This window comes from Cannabis sativa, chromosome X, assembly GCF_029168945.1.
Source record: "Cannabis sativa cultivar Pink pepper isolate KNU-18-1 chromosome X, ASM2916894v1, whole genome shotgun sequence".
Taxonomy (NCBI): domain Eukaryota; kingdom Viridiplantae; phylum Streptophyta; class Magnoliopsida; order Rosales; family Cannabaceae; genus Cannabis; species Cannabis sativa.
The window spans coordinates 17,375,366-17,392,303 of NC_083610.1; the positions used below are offsets into that span (position 1 = coordinate 17,375,366).

The following is a 16,938-nucleotide window of genomic DNA, read 5'->3' on the forward strand; positions in this document are numbered from 1 at the left end:
TGGGGCCCTTGTTGTTGTGAAATCCACCGAATTAGCAAGAAGCTGTGTGGGCCTACTGTGTCGTTTCCCCACAAGACGCCTAAGATTATATTGAAATGATATCCAATTTTTGATAGGGAGGTTTGGCTTGGCGGCCATGAAAAATGCATTAATTAAAATAGTTATATATAATAACTATGTTGACCATGCAAACCAAGACCCCCTTTCAAACACAACTAATCACATGCTCTTGCATTGGAAATATCCAACACACAAGTAAAGTACCCTTTAAAAAAATATAAGCCTTCCACCACATATATAAAAGACTGTCTATCATTACTTTCATGATCACAGAATCATAAAAAAATCCACTCAAAATAAAGAAAAAAAAATCAGAATCTTCAGAGCCTTTATACAAGATGATGATGAGCACTAAGAAGCTAGTAAAAATAGCAAAATATTGGCCCAAATTGGGAGGTCTAAACGGGAGAAAAATTATCTCCTTTCGTCCCAGCATTAATAATATTCTTTCTTCTTCCTACGATCGTTATACGACAACAACATCGTCGTCGTTTGTGGTTGAGAAAGGTCATTTCGTTGTGTACACGAGGGACGACAAGCGTTTTGTGATGCCGTTGGCTTATCTAAACGACAACATTTTGCGAGAGCTGTTTAGGTTGTCTGAACAAGAGTTTGGGCTGTCGAACCATGGCCCTATTACGCTGCCCTGTGATGCAGCCTTTATGGAGTACATCCTCAAGCTCATTCGACGAGGCGTCGCCAAAGATTTGGAGATGGCTTTGATTCGTTCCATGAATAATAATCCCACTGGCTGCTTATCCTTTATTTCTTCATCTAATTTTATTGAAGAAAGATTTGCAAGCCAACAAATCCTATTACTAGCCTAGCTAGTCATGTGGTTGATCATTTTCTATATACATATATACGACTCATTACAATAAAGAATATATATATATATACATTTAATCTACATTTATATACTTTGACAAAACCTTTTTGCGTGTTTTAAAATCTTGACTTGATATCATTGAATTTTGTAAGTACTTAATACGGTTTCTTAGATTTTATATTCATACTCTCTTATTACACAATTAATATATATTGTGATCTCGTAATTAAGATAATTCTAATCGTCATCGATTCCAGCAAAAAAAAATAAAAATATATATTACATATCTAGACCAGTTTTTGATTTTTAGATTCAAATTTAAATATTTGGCCAGTTTAAGCATCAATTTAGAAAGGGAAATTTTAAATTATATGCATATTAGGGACTAAAATTGGTATCCTAATCTAAAACTATACATAATTTGTAAAATGGGATAACTTTTACTTAAACCCAATTTTACCCCCCTCATTTCTAAACTCTCTCTCTCTCTCTCTCTCTCTCTCTCTCTCTCTCTCTCTCTCTCTCTCTCTCTCTCTCTCTCTCTCTCTCTCTCTCTCTCTCTCTCTTCGCCCCTTTCTCTCTAGCATTTGAAATCGCACCACCCACGAATCCCCACTCGAACGAAAAACCCACCGAACCCACCACCCCACGGAGGGAACCCACCACCCCACGGAGGGAACCCACCACCCCACGGAGGGAACCCATCCACTGAGCACGCGACAAGCCTTTCCCGTTTCGATTTTTTAATTTTTTTTTCTTATTGATTATGGTAAAAATGTTGTTAGTTGATAGATTTAGGTTGGATATGTGCATTCTTGATTAGATCTAGGGTTAGATGGAGTAGATCTAGGGTCTGTGATCTTTCTGGGCAAGAAAATCCGATTTTCTGGTTTGACATGAGCTTGAAGATGAAGGCCCGATGCATGGCCCGATGGTCCGATGCATGGCCCGATGTAGGGCCCGATGGTCTGATGCCCATTTTGGATTTTTTTTTAAAAAAATTCTATTTATAGGACTGGTCCGATGGGCCCGATGGTCGGCCCGATGGTCAGATGCCCACTTTATTTTTTTTTTTTAATTTTTTTTCATTTTATATGATTGGCCCGATGGGTCCGATGGTCAGATGATTGGCCCGATGTATGGCCCGATGTAAGGCCCGATGCCCACTTTAATTTTTTTTTTTTTTGTTTATAACAAAGAGAGAAGAAGAGAGAGGGGAGGCGGTAATGTAAATGAGGGTATTTTAGGGATATTCTAAAATGTGTCATATCCCACAAATATTAAATGTTATGTATTTAGAGAAAAAATATTAGGTATATGTAAAGATAGAAAATCAAATTTCCCTTTTCTTATTAGAGTGAGAGGTCCATCTTGAAGAAGTAAAACAGGGGAGAGAGATTTGAGAGAAGAAACTAAAAAAACAATGCTAGAAAATCTTACCATTCCACTACTGTATTGAATTTATATATTTATACACTTTTTAGTTTTCAAGATAAAACTGTTTACAACGAAAACAAGAAAGCTTAACTGAAATAAACGAAACAACCAACTTTAGTACTTACCAAAGAGTTTGTTGGCTATCATCCCCCTCATGGCCTCAAACAAAAAGGGGTAAATACCAATTTAAGTTTGGCTTTTAGGTAGTGAAATTTATCCTTGGCAAGGCTTTAGTCAAGACATCTCCAACTTGATCCACCAAAGGCACTTAGTGCATTGAAAGTTCATTGTTTAAAATTTGATCACAAATAAAGTGCTGATCGATTTCAATATGCTTGCAGCGAGCACAAAAGACAGGATTTGCAGCCAAGGCTACTACTCCTTGATTGTCCACCCAAACAATTAGAATGGCAACAACTTTCACCTGAAGCTCAGTTAACAGAGAGTGAAGCCATTTAATCTCAATTGTAGTATTGGCTAAGGCTCGAAATTAAAGTTTAGTTTATAGATCAGGAGATTAAGTTTGGACCCAAATTGATGACATAATCTCTTGTGGACCTTTTGTCATCAAGATAGCTTGCCCAATCACTATCAGAGTATGCTTCAATGGACCTTCCAGTAGGTGGTTGAATAAGCAAACCTTATGAAATTGTGCCCTTTAGGTATCACAGCAGTATTTTGCAAGCTTCCCAGTGCACATTTGTTGGAGCATGAATAAACTGAGAAAGCTTATTTATAATAAAAGCAACATCAAGTCTCGTCAAAATTAGGTACTATAAAGCACCAAGAGTGCTTCTATAAAGAGTTTTATCTTCAAAAGGAGTGCCTTCTGTGAGAGCAAGTTTAAGAGAAGTACTAGTAGAACTAGAACAAATTTTGGCACCTTCCGAATAAACTTTGACTAAAAGATCTGGGATATATATGCTTTGATAAAGGTACATGCCTGTAGAAGTTCAACGAATCTCCACTCCAAGAAAATAATGAACTTGGCCCATAAAAGTAAGAGAAAATGAGGAGTTGAGATCTTTAATAACCTTCTAAATGAGAGTAGAATTAGGCCCTATAATTAATATGTCGTCTACATAGACAAATATAATGAATAGGTTGTTACTAGCACCATAAAAAATTATAAATATGTTTTAGCTTGAGAATCTTGAAAACCCCAGCTAAATAGTGTGGTCTTGAGCTTATCATTTGAAGCTCTAGGAGCTTGTTTTAAACCATAAATGGCTTTATGCAGTTTACACACATAAGTAAGATGATTGGGATCTTTAAAACCCTTAGGTTGGGTCATATACACTGTCTCTTGAAGATTTCCATTAAGAAAAACATTATAAACATCAAATTGTTGAACTTATCAGTTGTATGAAACTACAAGACTAAGAGCTAACCTTACAGTCACTGGTTTAACCACAAGACTGAATGTATTTACAAAATCAATCCCAGGCTGTTGAGGATAACCTTTGGCAACTAGTCTTAATTTGAATTTATCTAGTGAGCCATCAACATTAAGTTTAGCTCTAAAAACCCACTTGTGATAAGAGCCATATGAGGTTCATAAGGAACTAGAGTCCAAGTACCATTAACAATGAGAGCAAAAAACTCTTTGTTCATAGAAGCATTCCAGACAAGATTTTGAAGAGATGCTTTAAATGATTTTGGTTCTCTAGGAAGCAAAGATTCAGGCAGTTGATGCTTGGTAGCTAGCCATTAGGCTTTAGGCTTACAGATACCTCTCTAATATTTGATCACCATAGAATGAGTTCTTTAAGGCTCAGTAACTACAACAACAAGTTTTGGAGGAGGAATCTCAAACACTATAGCAACTTATGAAGAAGGAACATATTGAGGTAGAGGTTCAGAAAGAACAACCTCATGAGAAATAGGAGACGAAGTTGAAGCGAAAACTTCAGGTAAATGATAAGGCAATGGTGATCTAGTTGTAGAAGAGTTAAAAGTAGCCATGGGAACTAGTGAAGGAGCATCTGATGGATTGATGCTTAGGAAAACCAGCAAGAAAATAGAAGAAAGAGTAGGATTAGCACTGGTCATGACAATGTTTGTAAAGAAAGGAACAGTAGGACATGAGAAAGAGGTAGAATGTACCTGAGATGAGGATGTAGATCTAAATGCTGGGAAGGAGGAGTGCATCAAACACTACACTTTGAGCTATAAATGATCTTATAGTAGCATTTTGACACTAGTACCCTTACGCTTCGAAGAATATCCCCAAAATAAACATTCTTCATGTCTGTAGTCCATCTTGTGATGATTGTAAGGCCTTAAATGAGGGTAACAAGCACAATTAAAAGATATCATCACAGTGTAATCAGGAACTTGTTGAAATGAACACTCATATGGATTGATATGGTAAAGCATGACATTCGATTGATAATATAGGTAGCACTTTAAAAATCATACCACGTGTATGTCAGATCCAAACCAGAATGAGCCAAGAGAGTTAATCTTGTTTTAATGATTTACCTATAGATCCTTCAACTCGTCTATTTTAAGGATGAGTGTGGGACAAGGATACTAAAATAAGAGTTCTTGATATCACCTAAAAATTTCTCAAAAGACCTGTAATCTCCTCCACCATCTGCTTGAAAAAAAATTATCGGCATATTAAATTATTTTCAACTAAACGCTTGAATCTGATAAAGTTTAAAATGCGTGAGACTTGAGAGTTAATTGAAAAATCCAAGAGAACCTGTTGTAATCATCAACAAAGACCATATAATATTTAAAATTATCCTTCGATGTAACATGAGAACGATTTCATAAATAAGTATGCACAAGTTCAAGAGGTTGTTACCAGGATATTAACACAAAGAAAAGGAAAGTCTACGACTTCTACCCCCGTGACAAGCCTTACAAAATTGTAAATTTTTGAGCGGATGAGGTATATTGAATGTACTTAAGATTTTGTTAATGTTACAAGTATGATCAAGTTGACATCAAATGATAAATTGGTAAATGCAGTAGGAGATAACATGAAAAAATAAAGAGAACTTGAATTTTTATTAATAGAATTGTCAATACATGGGGAAACAAATTAAATCTAATTTTCATAACAAGATATAAAACAATGAGTACAATTCTTGTGACAAGAATTAGAATTACATTCAGAAACTTGAAAGATGAATAGTAGTCAAATGACACTCAGAAAGTGTTGAAAATACTAGAATATTCATCTCCTAGAAGGTAGAGACCACATTTAAGCTTCCCTTTGAGTAGAACTACACCCAATTTTTTTCCTTAACAAAATAACAATATTTGTGAAATTCTAAGGAAACATCATTTTCTAGCAGTAAGTTTAGATACACTAACTAGATTTTTAGTTATAGAAGAAAATTGTAAGAAAAAATTTAAGTGCAAGGGGTGAGAAGAAGGGGAAGAAATGGTAGCTTTACCAATGTGAGACATCACAAGTTTCTTACTATTTTCAACTACAATTTTTTTTTACGAGAATAAGGAATAGAATTCTCAAGATTATCCATGGTAAAAGCAGCTCCAGTGTCAAGATTACCAGAATACCATTGAAAGATGTTATAAGATTCATGGTTATCCTCACAGCAAAACAAACCTAAAGATTCCAACACAAACCAGGTTCAGACCAATGAGGACATCACTTCCAACCCTATAGAAAGTCACACATGTTGCCCCAATTGGCTGCAACTCAGTACTAGCAGTTGCTCAACTTGCTTGCCTCTCAACAACCTGGTATGAACACTTCAGAACCAGCACTTCGACAGGTAATTTAGGTATTGTTCTATCACACAATTTTAACCTTCTTTTAAATGATTATTGGATCATTGACTCAGAAACTACATAACATATTTGTTCTAATATTAGACTCTTTCAATGTATAAGCAAAATACCAACCACTAAGCTTATCTTACCCAATAATAACTTCTTATTTGTCCATGAAAGTGGCACAATTTCCATAATTGAAATTCTTATCTTAACTGATGAACTTTATGCTCTAAATTTTAAGTACAATATAATCTCAATAAGTTACTTGACCAACAATGTCCCTATCACCATAAAGTTCAATTCTAACAATTTTTATATGTGGGACAATGTCAGCAAGAAGATGATTGAAAAGGATAAAATTGTAGATGATCTCTAAATCCTTGTGTCACACCAACATCATCTCATGTTATGCTGAAACTTGGCACTCCCAACTAGGCCACACTTGTCATAAACATTTAGATTTGCTTAAGGATACTCTGCATTGTAACATATCTACTTTACATAGAACTAATCCTTTTTACATTTCTCCCATGAAAAAAAAGAAACTACCTTTGCCAAATAATATCAAGTTTGTTGAACAAATTTTTAATTTAATTTATTGTGATATTCGGGGTCCCTAACACATTATTTCATACATTAATCACAAATACTTTCTTACACTAGCTTGTTGACGATCACTCGATGTTTACTAGGATTTATTTATCACAACAAAAATCTAATGCACTTACTATTATCCCTCAATTTCTCTCTTATGTTCAAACTCATTTTGGACGAATTTTTAAAACCTTTAGATTAGATAATGCGCCTGGTATTCATTTTTAAAAATCTATTTGCACAACATGGTATAATGCATGGATGACTTCACTTGCATTGAGACACCTGAACAAAATACAATTGTTAAAAGAAAACATCAACACTTGCTTAATGTTGCACATGCACTATATTTTCAAGCTAAAATACCAATTCAATGTTGGTCTTAATGTATCCTTGTTACAACATACTTGATTAATAAGGTTCCCACACCACTCTTATACAATAAAATACTATATGAATTAATTTTCAATAAAGCGCTGAAATATGTTCAACTAAGGTCATTTGGCTATCTTGTGTTTGCTTTTACTTTGTCTGCTCAGAGGACAAAATTTTCCCCAAGAGCACGAACATGTGTATTCACGGGATACCCTTAAGGAGTCAAAGGTTGCAAATTCTATGACATTAACAATCATCAATTCTTTGTTTCGAGAAATGTGGTATTTCATGAAAATATATTTCATTTTCACACTTAAACACTGATAATTCTAGTACCAATCTATTTTCTCAGTTGGTTCTCCCTAATCACATTGTTTCTAACACACCAGTTTCTGATTTTCTTATAGAAAATGCTGTATCTACTCACTCCCCCATTGTCTAAGAAGGTCAAGTTGAGTCTCTCAACTACAAAGAGCTATTTGCGCAACTTAATTTATGTGTTACTCTACTATCCAGGATCACTCTTTCACACCACACTCTAAAAAAATTCCTTTCTTATTATCAATTATCTAATACTCACAAAGCCTTCATCTTTGCAGTTAGTTCTCAAAAAGAACCACAAACATATGTTGAATGTGAAACTATATGTGGTATTAACTTTATAGAGACCTAAATATATAATATTTTAGTATAATTAAAGTTTAACATTGTATTATATAAAAATATGATATATAATCTAATTCAATATAATACAATACAATGTGACCTAATACGACATTTCAAACAAATCCTAAATGATTTAAGTAATTATAATTTTACTTTCTTCATGCATCCATAAAAGTAATATCTTAGAAATTGGGACCATAAATTAGTATTTAATTTTTTTTCTCTAGAAAGATTCAAGATTCAAAACTACATGGGGTTTCCCTTTGATTGACATTGCTGATAAAGTTATAATAAGGTATACATTTATATGTATATATATAAAGTATACACTCTTCTTCCTTGTGATAGAGTGTCCTATTCCCATGCGGTAGCACAAACATAGTGTTCCCAAGCACCGTTTTATTATTTGACAAGCTATTAACAATTATTTACTCATCACAAGGGACCATCTTAGAAGATTCTTGAACTTATAAACTCTCGCTGCTGCCATGTGCGACCTCTAATGAGACTCATCGGCATGTCTTCTAATTAATTGTGTTTACACAAAAATGGTGATTTAGGATGTACAAAATTATTGGTTTGGTCAGTTATTTGTTGGGCTAGAGGTGGAGGTTGGATGTAAGAAATTCATCAAAAGCCTTGTGGCTGTTGTTTTGAATACTATAGTAACTGTTATTATATACTGCATTTGGTGTAATAAAAATAAATATGTATCTTTGAATTTGTTTATAGCTCTACTTATAAGGTGTGAAGTAATCAAATCAAGTTAATTGTCAAAGTTAAGAGTTGTTTATTTTCTTATCTCAGGAAAGTTGATGTTTTGTCTTTAATTAACATTTTGTAAGTTTGTGTCTGCAGTTTTTGGCAGCTTGCTTTGTAGTTTGTTGTTTGTGGTTGAATGATTAAAGTTGCTCCTTTTACTTCCAAAACATAACCAAAACAAAAAAAAAGTACATATTTATATATTGGCTGCGAGCTTATAAATTAATCGGCAAATAAACTTGATAATACGAAGAAGTTTACTAGTCAATTTTTTTTAAAATATTAATAGCCAAAATAAATAAATGAATAAAATGATGTGGTGGTCAAACCACCTTGGCTGGTCATTTATATTTATATATATGCTTTTCTTGAAAAGCCATGCACAGCCGGCAACATAGAATTCTCTACGCGTGACCAGATTTTTCTAACCATGACTGTAAAATTGTAATAACATACATATATAGCATTATTACTAAACTATTTTTTTAATTAAATTAAAAAAATATATATATAAGTGAGTGGTGTGGGTTATAAAGAAATATATATATTTTTTAGTGATCTAAATAAAAATATCTCAAATTAGAATATGAGTACAAAGAACACGATTTATATAAATAAATTTAAACAAAATAACTTAAGACCACATCCAAAAAAACATCTGAAATAAATAAACAATTGGACCGAAATCACTTACGAAATAAATAAATATAAAAAAATGGTTTAGTACACTATACAACGATCAATAATATTGTAAATTTTTAAATTAAGAATAAAATACAATTATTATTTTAATAAGAAAAACTTATATTTGAAGCCTTTTTTTTCACTCATTTTGTTAGCAATGTATTGAAACTAATTTTTATGTCCCATGTACTAGAAGCTAAGTCTTCTAAGAGAAAAATATACCAAACAATAAAACCTCCACCATATATAACAAGAATTAAAAGATTAATCAAATTAAACAAATTAAATTCCAACTAAAAATAACTATTTTGTCAAAAAAATTAACAAAACTCAATTAGTTACCAAATAAATAATAAAAAAAATAATAATATAAAATAATAGAAAAAATATTCCTCAAAAATTATTAAAAAATATTTAAAAGCAAATAATATGGTATACGAGCCAACAACATATTACAAAAACCAAATAATATGGTAAAATAGCTTAACAAAATAACACAAACTAAAATATATGGTACAATTGAAATTATATTTTTAAAGTAAAACTTATCTTAAATTTTTTATGTAATTTCTTAATAAGAAACTTTTGAGTGAAATATATGGAAATTAAGAACGTAACTTTGCCAAGGCATAAAAACTAAATATAAATTGAAACATCACAATAACGGTACAACATCATCTATAGCAAAAAAAAAAAACAGATTTATTTGGGTTTGTAGAGATTGATATATTGGATTGTGTCCATGTATGAGTTTTGGCTTTATATGAAGAGAGAAAATATCAAACAAGATCCACTTTGTATACACATGATCGATAAAGTATTTTCTTTGGGATTTTCTCAATTATTATCGTTATTATACACTTGGGACTTTGCTATTGCTAGCTACCTTTACGAAATGTACAAATTTAAATTTTTTGATTATATGTCTTGACGCAAGGACTTTGTGTTAGACATTTATATGTATAAACTGAAATATATATGTTTAAGTATAAAGTGCGGAATTAATCAAACATATATACACTATGAATAAGGATCGAAATACCTCCAGCCATTGAATCTTGAGCTTCAAACCCACATAAGCTTTAATCTGCAAAGGAAATTGACTACCATGGGTAATCGGGCTTCCTCGCTCTCTCAACTCTCTTTAGATGGAATTTGCTGTTATGAACAGAATGAGTGAGGAGCTCGGGGACCGAGACCCTATATTTATAGGTGAGATACTCCATCAGTATCTATGCCACATTAATTGTCAGAATATTATGACAATTAATTCAGGAAATCAAATCAGGTAATGAATATAGAAATCTGACCATATATAGAATATTACGTAATTGATTCTGTCCAGATTCAATGAATATAAAATATTCATTTATCAGAATCAATAATATTATTTTATTTCCTTAATTAGAAATATTCTAATATTCTCCCACTTGGTCAGCATTTAAACTAAAACATTCAAACCCAAACGTTCCTCATTATATAATAAACATACGAATCATAGCGACATGTCCTCATTATAAGTCGAGTATTATCTTCCATGTATTACGATATATTTATTATATAACAATGTACTTTATGTGGCAATGTACTTAAGTGAATAAACCCTAACCCTTATGTTTATTCAGGTCCTCTTACGATAATTTTCTCAGATGAAATTAAGGTGCACATAAATGTGAGAAAATATCGAAATTAGAGTTTCATTAAATAATTTTTGGTTGTACAAATAAAAAACGCATATGGGTTAACTGAATCCCATATTTACTTTATGATCCTTGAATTTGTGTTGCGGCATGCCTTTAGTCAAGGATCTATGCGATCACCCAATTCAGTTTGCGTGATTAATGACCACTTATCACGCCTTTTTATGGCTAAATACTTAATGTCGATATGCTAGCTTCGACCAGTACTCTTAGAGTTATTAGCCATAAATATTGTAGCTGAATTTATCGCAAAATTTTCTTAATGGCCTAATGAAGCTGTAATTCTGAACTCTAGGCCTACTATGAAACTCTATAATACATCATACGAGATGTATCCTCAAAACAATAAATGAATCTGACTTCTATAGTGAAATAACAATCAAGATTCTCTACAATATAACTTACTGGTAATCTTAAGGACGTAATAAAATATTGATTTACGTTAATAAATACAACCAGTGAAGTATGTTAGAATCTAATTGGTTAACTATATTTCCAGATGGTCAATTCATCTTAAAATATGTATGAATATAATTTTTAGTATCTTAAAGATACCTCATCACTTTGTATGAAAAATAAAGTGGTCTTAACTTTAGTTATTCTGATACTACTTAACGATCCTGAAACAAATGTAATGCAAAGTCTTATTCAGACTCTTAGGCATACATTAGGCTTCTAAAATAGAAGCAAATGAATGTTCTTAATTTATTCTCACTCCAGATCATTTTTCAGATGCTGGTTCGAGTTGAATTTATCACACTTAAAGATAAAAGTTATATCAGATGAATAATACATAATTTTATTTAATCAGAGATGCTGTGGCTACTCTCTAATTAATTAAAAATATATATATTATTTATATTCCTTATCTCAAAATAATAATTTGAGATATGAATTATTTCAACTTATATAGAAAACTTTTATCATCATTTGCAAGTAACATATTGTCTACGTATAAAACAAATATTACTCCCACTAACCTTCTGGTATATAATTATTTCCATAATTCTCTTTTCAAACCTAAAGGAAAAGATGATATAATACCAATTTGTGAGATGTTTGTTTTAATCTATAGGTAGACATCTTAAGCTTGCATATGTTCACCACTTATGAGAGAAAAATCTTTATGGCAGCTGTATACCTTCTTCTCTAGTTCACTGTTTGGAATTGATTAATGAATTGAAACAAGCAACAAATGCCAAGGTCTATAATAGAATCTTTTATAAAAACAAGTGAGAATGTAAATCTCATTTGTTATTGATTCTTAGTTCAAAATGAATTTCTTAGCAATGAATATTCTTTTATATCTTTATGTTTCTCAATGTTGCCTAATGAATATTATTGGTGAAAAAACCTATGCTTAATTAATGTTCTCCACCCCATTAGACAACTTTACTAAAGATAAACTTTATTGCTTTTTAAGATATTCATTTCTTCATTCATGGCATATTGTACTACAACTTCAATTCTTTATCATTCTATAATTTAATTTGTGTCTCAAATTAATATTGTAGTTGAACTCTTATTGTACAAAATGTAATCACTAGAAAACATTGATCTTACTGTTCTAATAAGTCATCTTAAGGATGGACCAACAAACTTTTAAAAGAGCAAATGGTTCAATAACATGTTATTTTAGAAATTGTAAGCAATTACTAAATAACATAACTTATTAGAATTTTACCAATGACTTGTATATTATTAATGATTAGTTATGAATTCTCAATAACCATTAATCTTAAGGGATGTTGTGAATCATAATTAATCTAACACTTGAGGTGGAAGTTTGAGAAAATATGAATGATCTTTCTCGGAAACTAGGTTCCTAGATTGATCACTCCCACTGATCAAGTCAATTCTTAATTCCACAATTCTAGTGTTGTGAGATGGATAATAAAATATGTAACCCTTAAACCTTATAGCTTTTCAAATGAAATATGCTCATTTATGGTTTAGGGCCCAGATCTTTTCTTTGACAATTGTACTCTAACTATATATGGGTATTTATAAAATGTGTACATGTCATCAAGTCGGTTTTCAACCTTATCACAACTCAAAATATGTTTGAGAAACAACTTTGGTTAGAACACGATTCGATATGTACACCCCATTGTTGAGTATCAATAGACAAAGATTTAGGAAAGATTGGAGTAGGCTCCACCCCATGTCCAAAAAATGCTTAGTTTCTTAAATCTGTTACACACTATAATTTGGGTGTACCAAGCATATGTATCGGGCAATGAACCCATGCTTTTAAAGAAACTTTACAAATACACTGGGAGTTTATCCATACTCACGAATTTTGATGTAGTATTCTCCATTTTATATTTGATCTCACTATCTTAATATGCAAAATGCACCATTTCTCTACTTAAGATTTAAATGTCTTTGAAACATATAAATCCATACTTTTGTAGAAAAATTATTTATGTGAGTAATCGTTAAAAAAGAGATGCAAAATTTGAGTCCATGTCTTCAAAATTAATTGACTTGTATGATTTCTAATATGATAGAATTCTAGTATGCACCGATTTTGACTTGTTGGAATACATATTCTTAATGAAATTCACACAAGTTCTAAATAAAGTTAGTAAAATCAAGTGTAATGAAGATCCCCACCATTTACTAACATTTATTCTATTTATGGAGATATGTTCCATAATTTTTGGTGCTATAATGTAGAAGAATTCTTATTAATAACACATTTCTTATTGTCAGATTGAACTTGCATATCTTTATGAGTGACATCATTTGTAGTAAAGACCTCTAAATGTGTCTAAATCAAGTTTCAATAGAATCTTGGAACATAAAGATCTTTGCCAATTTTAAAACAAAGTCACTACTATATTGCTTGTTCCTTAAACTTCTAAATGTGAGAAGTTATCTTGTCTGTGGATAAGATTTGCTCACAGTTACTGACTTTCTTAGGTTTATTTGTAAACCTTTCAAGAAATTATGAATGTGGAATAACAATCTAAAATAATCCACTATGTGTTAATAATCACATTAACTATATTAGAATGAATTCATACACAATAAATTAAAATTTATTGGTGATAATAAAGTGTGATTTATTTTTCTTAATTATACAGTAAAAACTGTATATGCTAGATGAAATTATCAGAATAAATTTTGAAAATTTCTACTGTTATGGAAGAAATTTTCTACTAGTATGGAAGAAATTTATGAATAGTGATGTAATAAAATTACATATATAGTTTTGAGGTTTAAATGAATCATGTTTTTACCAACGAATAAACATGCTTAAATATGAAATCTTATTAAACAAAAATTGCCTGTGGGCTAAATTTTTAATTTAATAAGATTAGATTTAGATGTAGATTATGATAGATTTACACAATTTATGAAAAACTTAAAGTTTAATATTTCTATCTTAATGAAAGGTATGAAACACTTAATTATTTATAAATGTTTCAAAATTTTATACTTTATGATAAAATTATTAAATTAAATCTACATAATTTCCTGTGGGATAAATTAAGAGAATTTAATTTAACATATTAATCATGTGAATATAATAAAATCCCTGTAGGGTAAGATTATTATGTTCACATAATTCATGTCCATTATGTGATCTTAATCCACTTAATATATATAATTTTATATAATTAAGGATGCTGTGGCTACTCCCTAATTATTTAAAATTATGTGGTTCACTAGACACCAAAGTATAAACTGAAGATTAAAATTTTACTAAACCCAAAATTGCCTGTGGGCTAAATTTTAAATTTAATAAAATTAGAACTTTATGATAGATTTAATTAAACAATTAGTTTTGGAAAATGAAGGTTTATTATCTATCTTTAATTAAATTTGTGATAACACTATTAAATTAAATCCCCATAACTCCCTGTGGGGTAAATTAAGAGAATTTAATTTAACATATTATCCTAATTAATTATACAAATATAATAAAATCCCTGTGGGGTAAAATTATTATACCTATATAATTAATTACAAGTTATGTCCATTAAGGTGAATTTTAATTAATATATAATTTTATACAAATAAGGATGCTGTGGCTACTCCCTAATTATATAAAATTATATTTTCACTTTGACATTAGGTATTGGGCTCTACCTAAAAGTAATTTCGTTATTAACATAGTAGACAATCACTGAGATTAATGCTCCTAGTGTGGTCGTCCGAAGATCATTAAAAACCGTTCTAGATATGAGCATTTGTCCCAAATTCATGTTTTCTTATGTCAAACCACAAAATTACTTACATTTTATTCATATTTTATTCATTTTAGGAAGTTTTATGAATATTTTATGAAGTTTTATGAAACTTAATGTGCTATATAAAATATTCAACCTATCTTAATGTTTGAATATTTCTAAATATATCTAGCACTATAAAAGGAATTTATGTATAGCATTTAAATCATACAAATCTAAATTAATTGCATTAAACATAAATTTGCCAAATAAATACAAATTAATACAATTAAATAACAGTTGATCCTTAATTATATAAAATAACAGTTGGTATCAGGGCGGTTTTTATCTCTGCCTTGATTTTAGTTTGAGTTTCATATATATATATATATACTCGTATATACAGTGTTTATATATATATTTAATTCAGTGTTGATATATATATTTATTTTCGTTTGTGTATATATTTATAATATATTCATTCAATCCCAATTATATATATACATATATATTTTCATACATATATACTTGTTTATTCATTCAGTTCATATATATATATATATTCATATATATATATATATTCTTCATTTCATTACGTATATATGTTGTATATATATATATATTATTTATATATCTAAATGCTATATACAAATATATACATATATACATTTCATGTTTATATATATACATACAGTATTTTTATTTTTCTGTATATATATATGTATATATATTTATATATATATATATTGTATATGTATTAATACATTCATATATTAATATAGATTGTTCTAAGCATGAAAATCCACTTTGAAAAAAAACAAAGAAATCTCAAAATTATTTTTCAGAAAATTTTGGTGATTTTTAAAGTCTTTGTTTTATGTATTTTCGATGCATAAAATCTATATGAATGTCTTAATTTTTGCATTTAGATTCATTTGGAATTGATTTCATGATTTTTGGAAGTTTAAGGAAATTTTATCATGTCGTTTATGGCAGTGTATTTTTCAAAAAAAAAAAAAAAAAGGGAAAAAAAATTTCGATTTTTTTTTTTATATATTTTTTATTTATTTGGAAATATAAATTATTCTCCTATTGTTAATTTAGTCAATAAATTACATTCATTAATTTCTATTTTTAATTTAATACATATATTTAGAATTAATATGTTATTTAGTATAAGCGAAAATGGAAATTTGTTTTAATATGGTAATTAATTACATGATTTATTTAGGCATGTAATAATTGTGCAATTTGTATAATTGTGCATTTAATTATTTATTACCAAATTTATGTAATTTATTGTTTAAATTAATAAAATTTGAAAAATCTGTCATTAAGTATAGTCTTTAATTTTGCATTTAATTCATTCCATATAATTAATTGTACTAATTTGTATAATTACCTTATTTATACAAATTAATTATTAGTATAAATATTTAAGATATTATATGGTCATAAATGCATAATTAATTATATATTATGGAATTAAGCATTTAATTTATTATCATACAATAATTGTATTAATTTGTATTTATTTGGCAAATTTATGTTTAATGCAATTAATTTAGATTTGTATGATTTAAATGCTATACATAAATTCCTTTTATAGTGCTAGATATATTTAGAAATATTCAAACATTAAGATAGGTTGAATATTTTATATAGCACATTAAGTTTCATAAACTTCATAAAATATTCATAAAACTTCCTAAAATGAATAAAATATGAATAAAATGTAAGTAATTTTGTGGTTTGACATAAGAAAACATGAATTTGGGACAAATGCTCATATCTAGAACGGTTTTTAATGATCTTCGGACGACCACACTAGGAGCATTAATCTCAGTGATTGTCTACTATGTTAATAACGAAATTACTTTTAGGTAGAGCCCAA

General features: G+C 29.7%; 1 protein-coding gene across 1 annotated transcript; it reads left to right on the top strand.

Annotated features, from left to right (window-relative positions):
* Positions 1–250: 250 nt before the first annotated feature.
* LOC115702521 (auxin-responsive protein SAUR68-like) lies at positions 251–1,162 on the top strand. The gene has a single exon (XM_030629951.2). The coding sequence runs from the start codon at positions 399–401 to the stop codon at positions 885–887; it is 489 nt and encodes a 162-aa protein (XP_030485811.2). The 5' UTR covers positions 251–398; the 3' UTR covers positions 888–1,162.
* Positions 1,163–16,938: the final 15,776 nt, after the last annotated feature.

Coding starts and splice junctions, on each gene's coding strand:
- LOC115702521 (XM_030629951.2), top strand. CDS start 399: ATGATGATGAGCACTAAGAAGCTAGTAAAAATAGCAAAATATTGGCCC.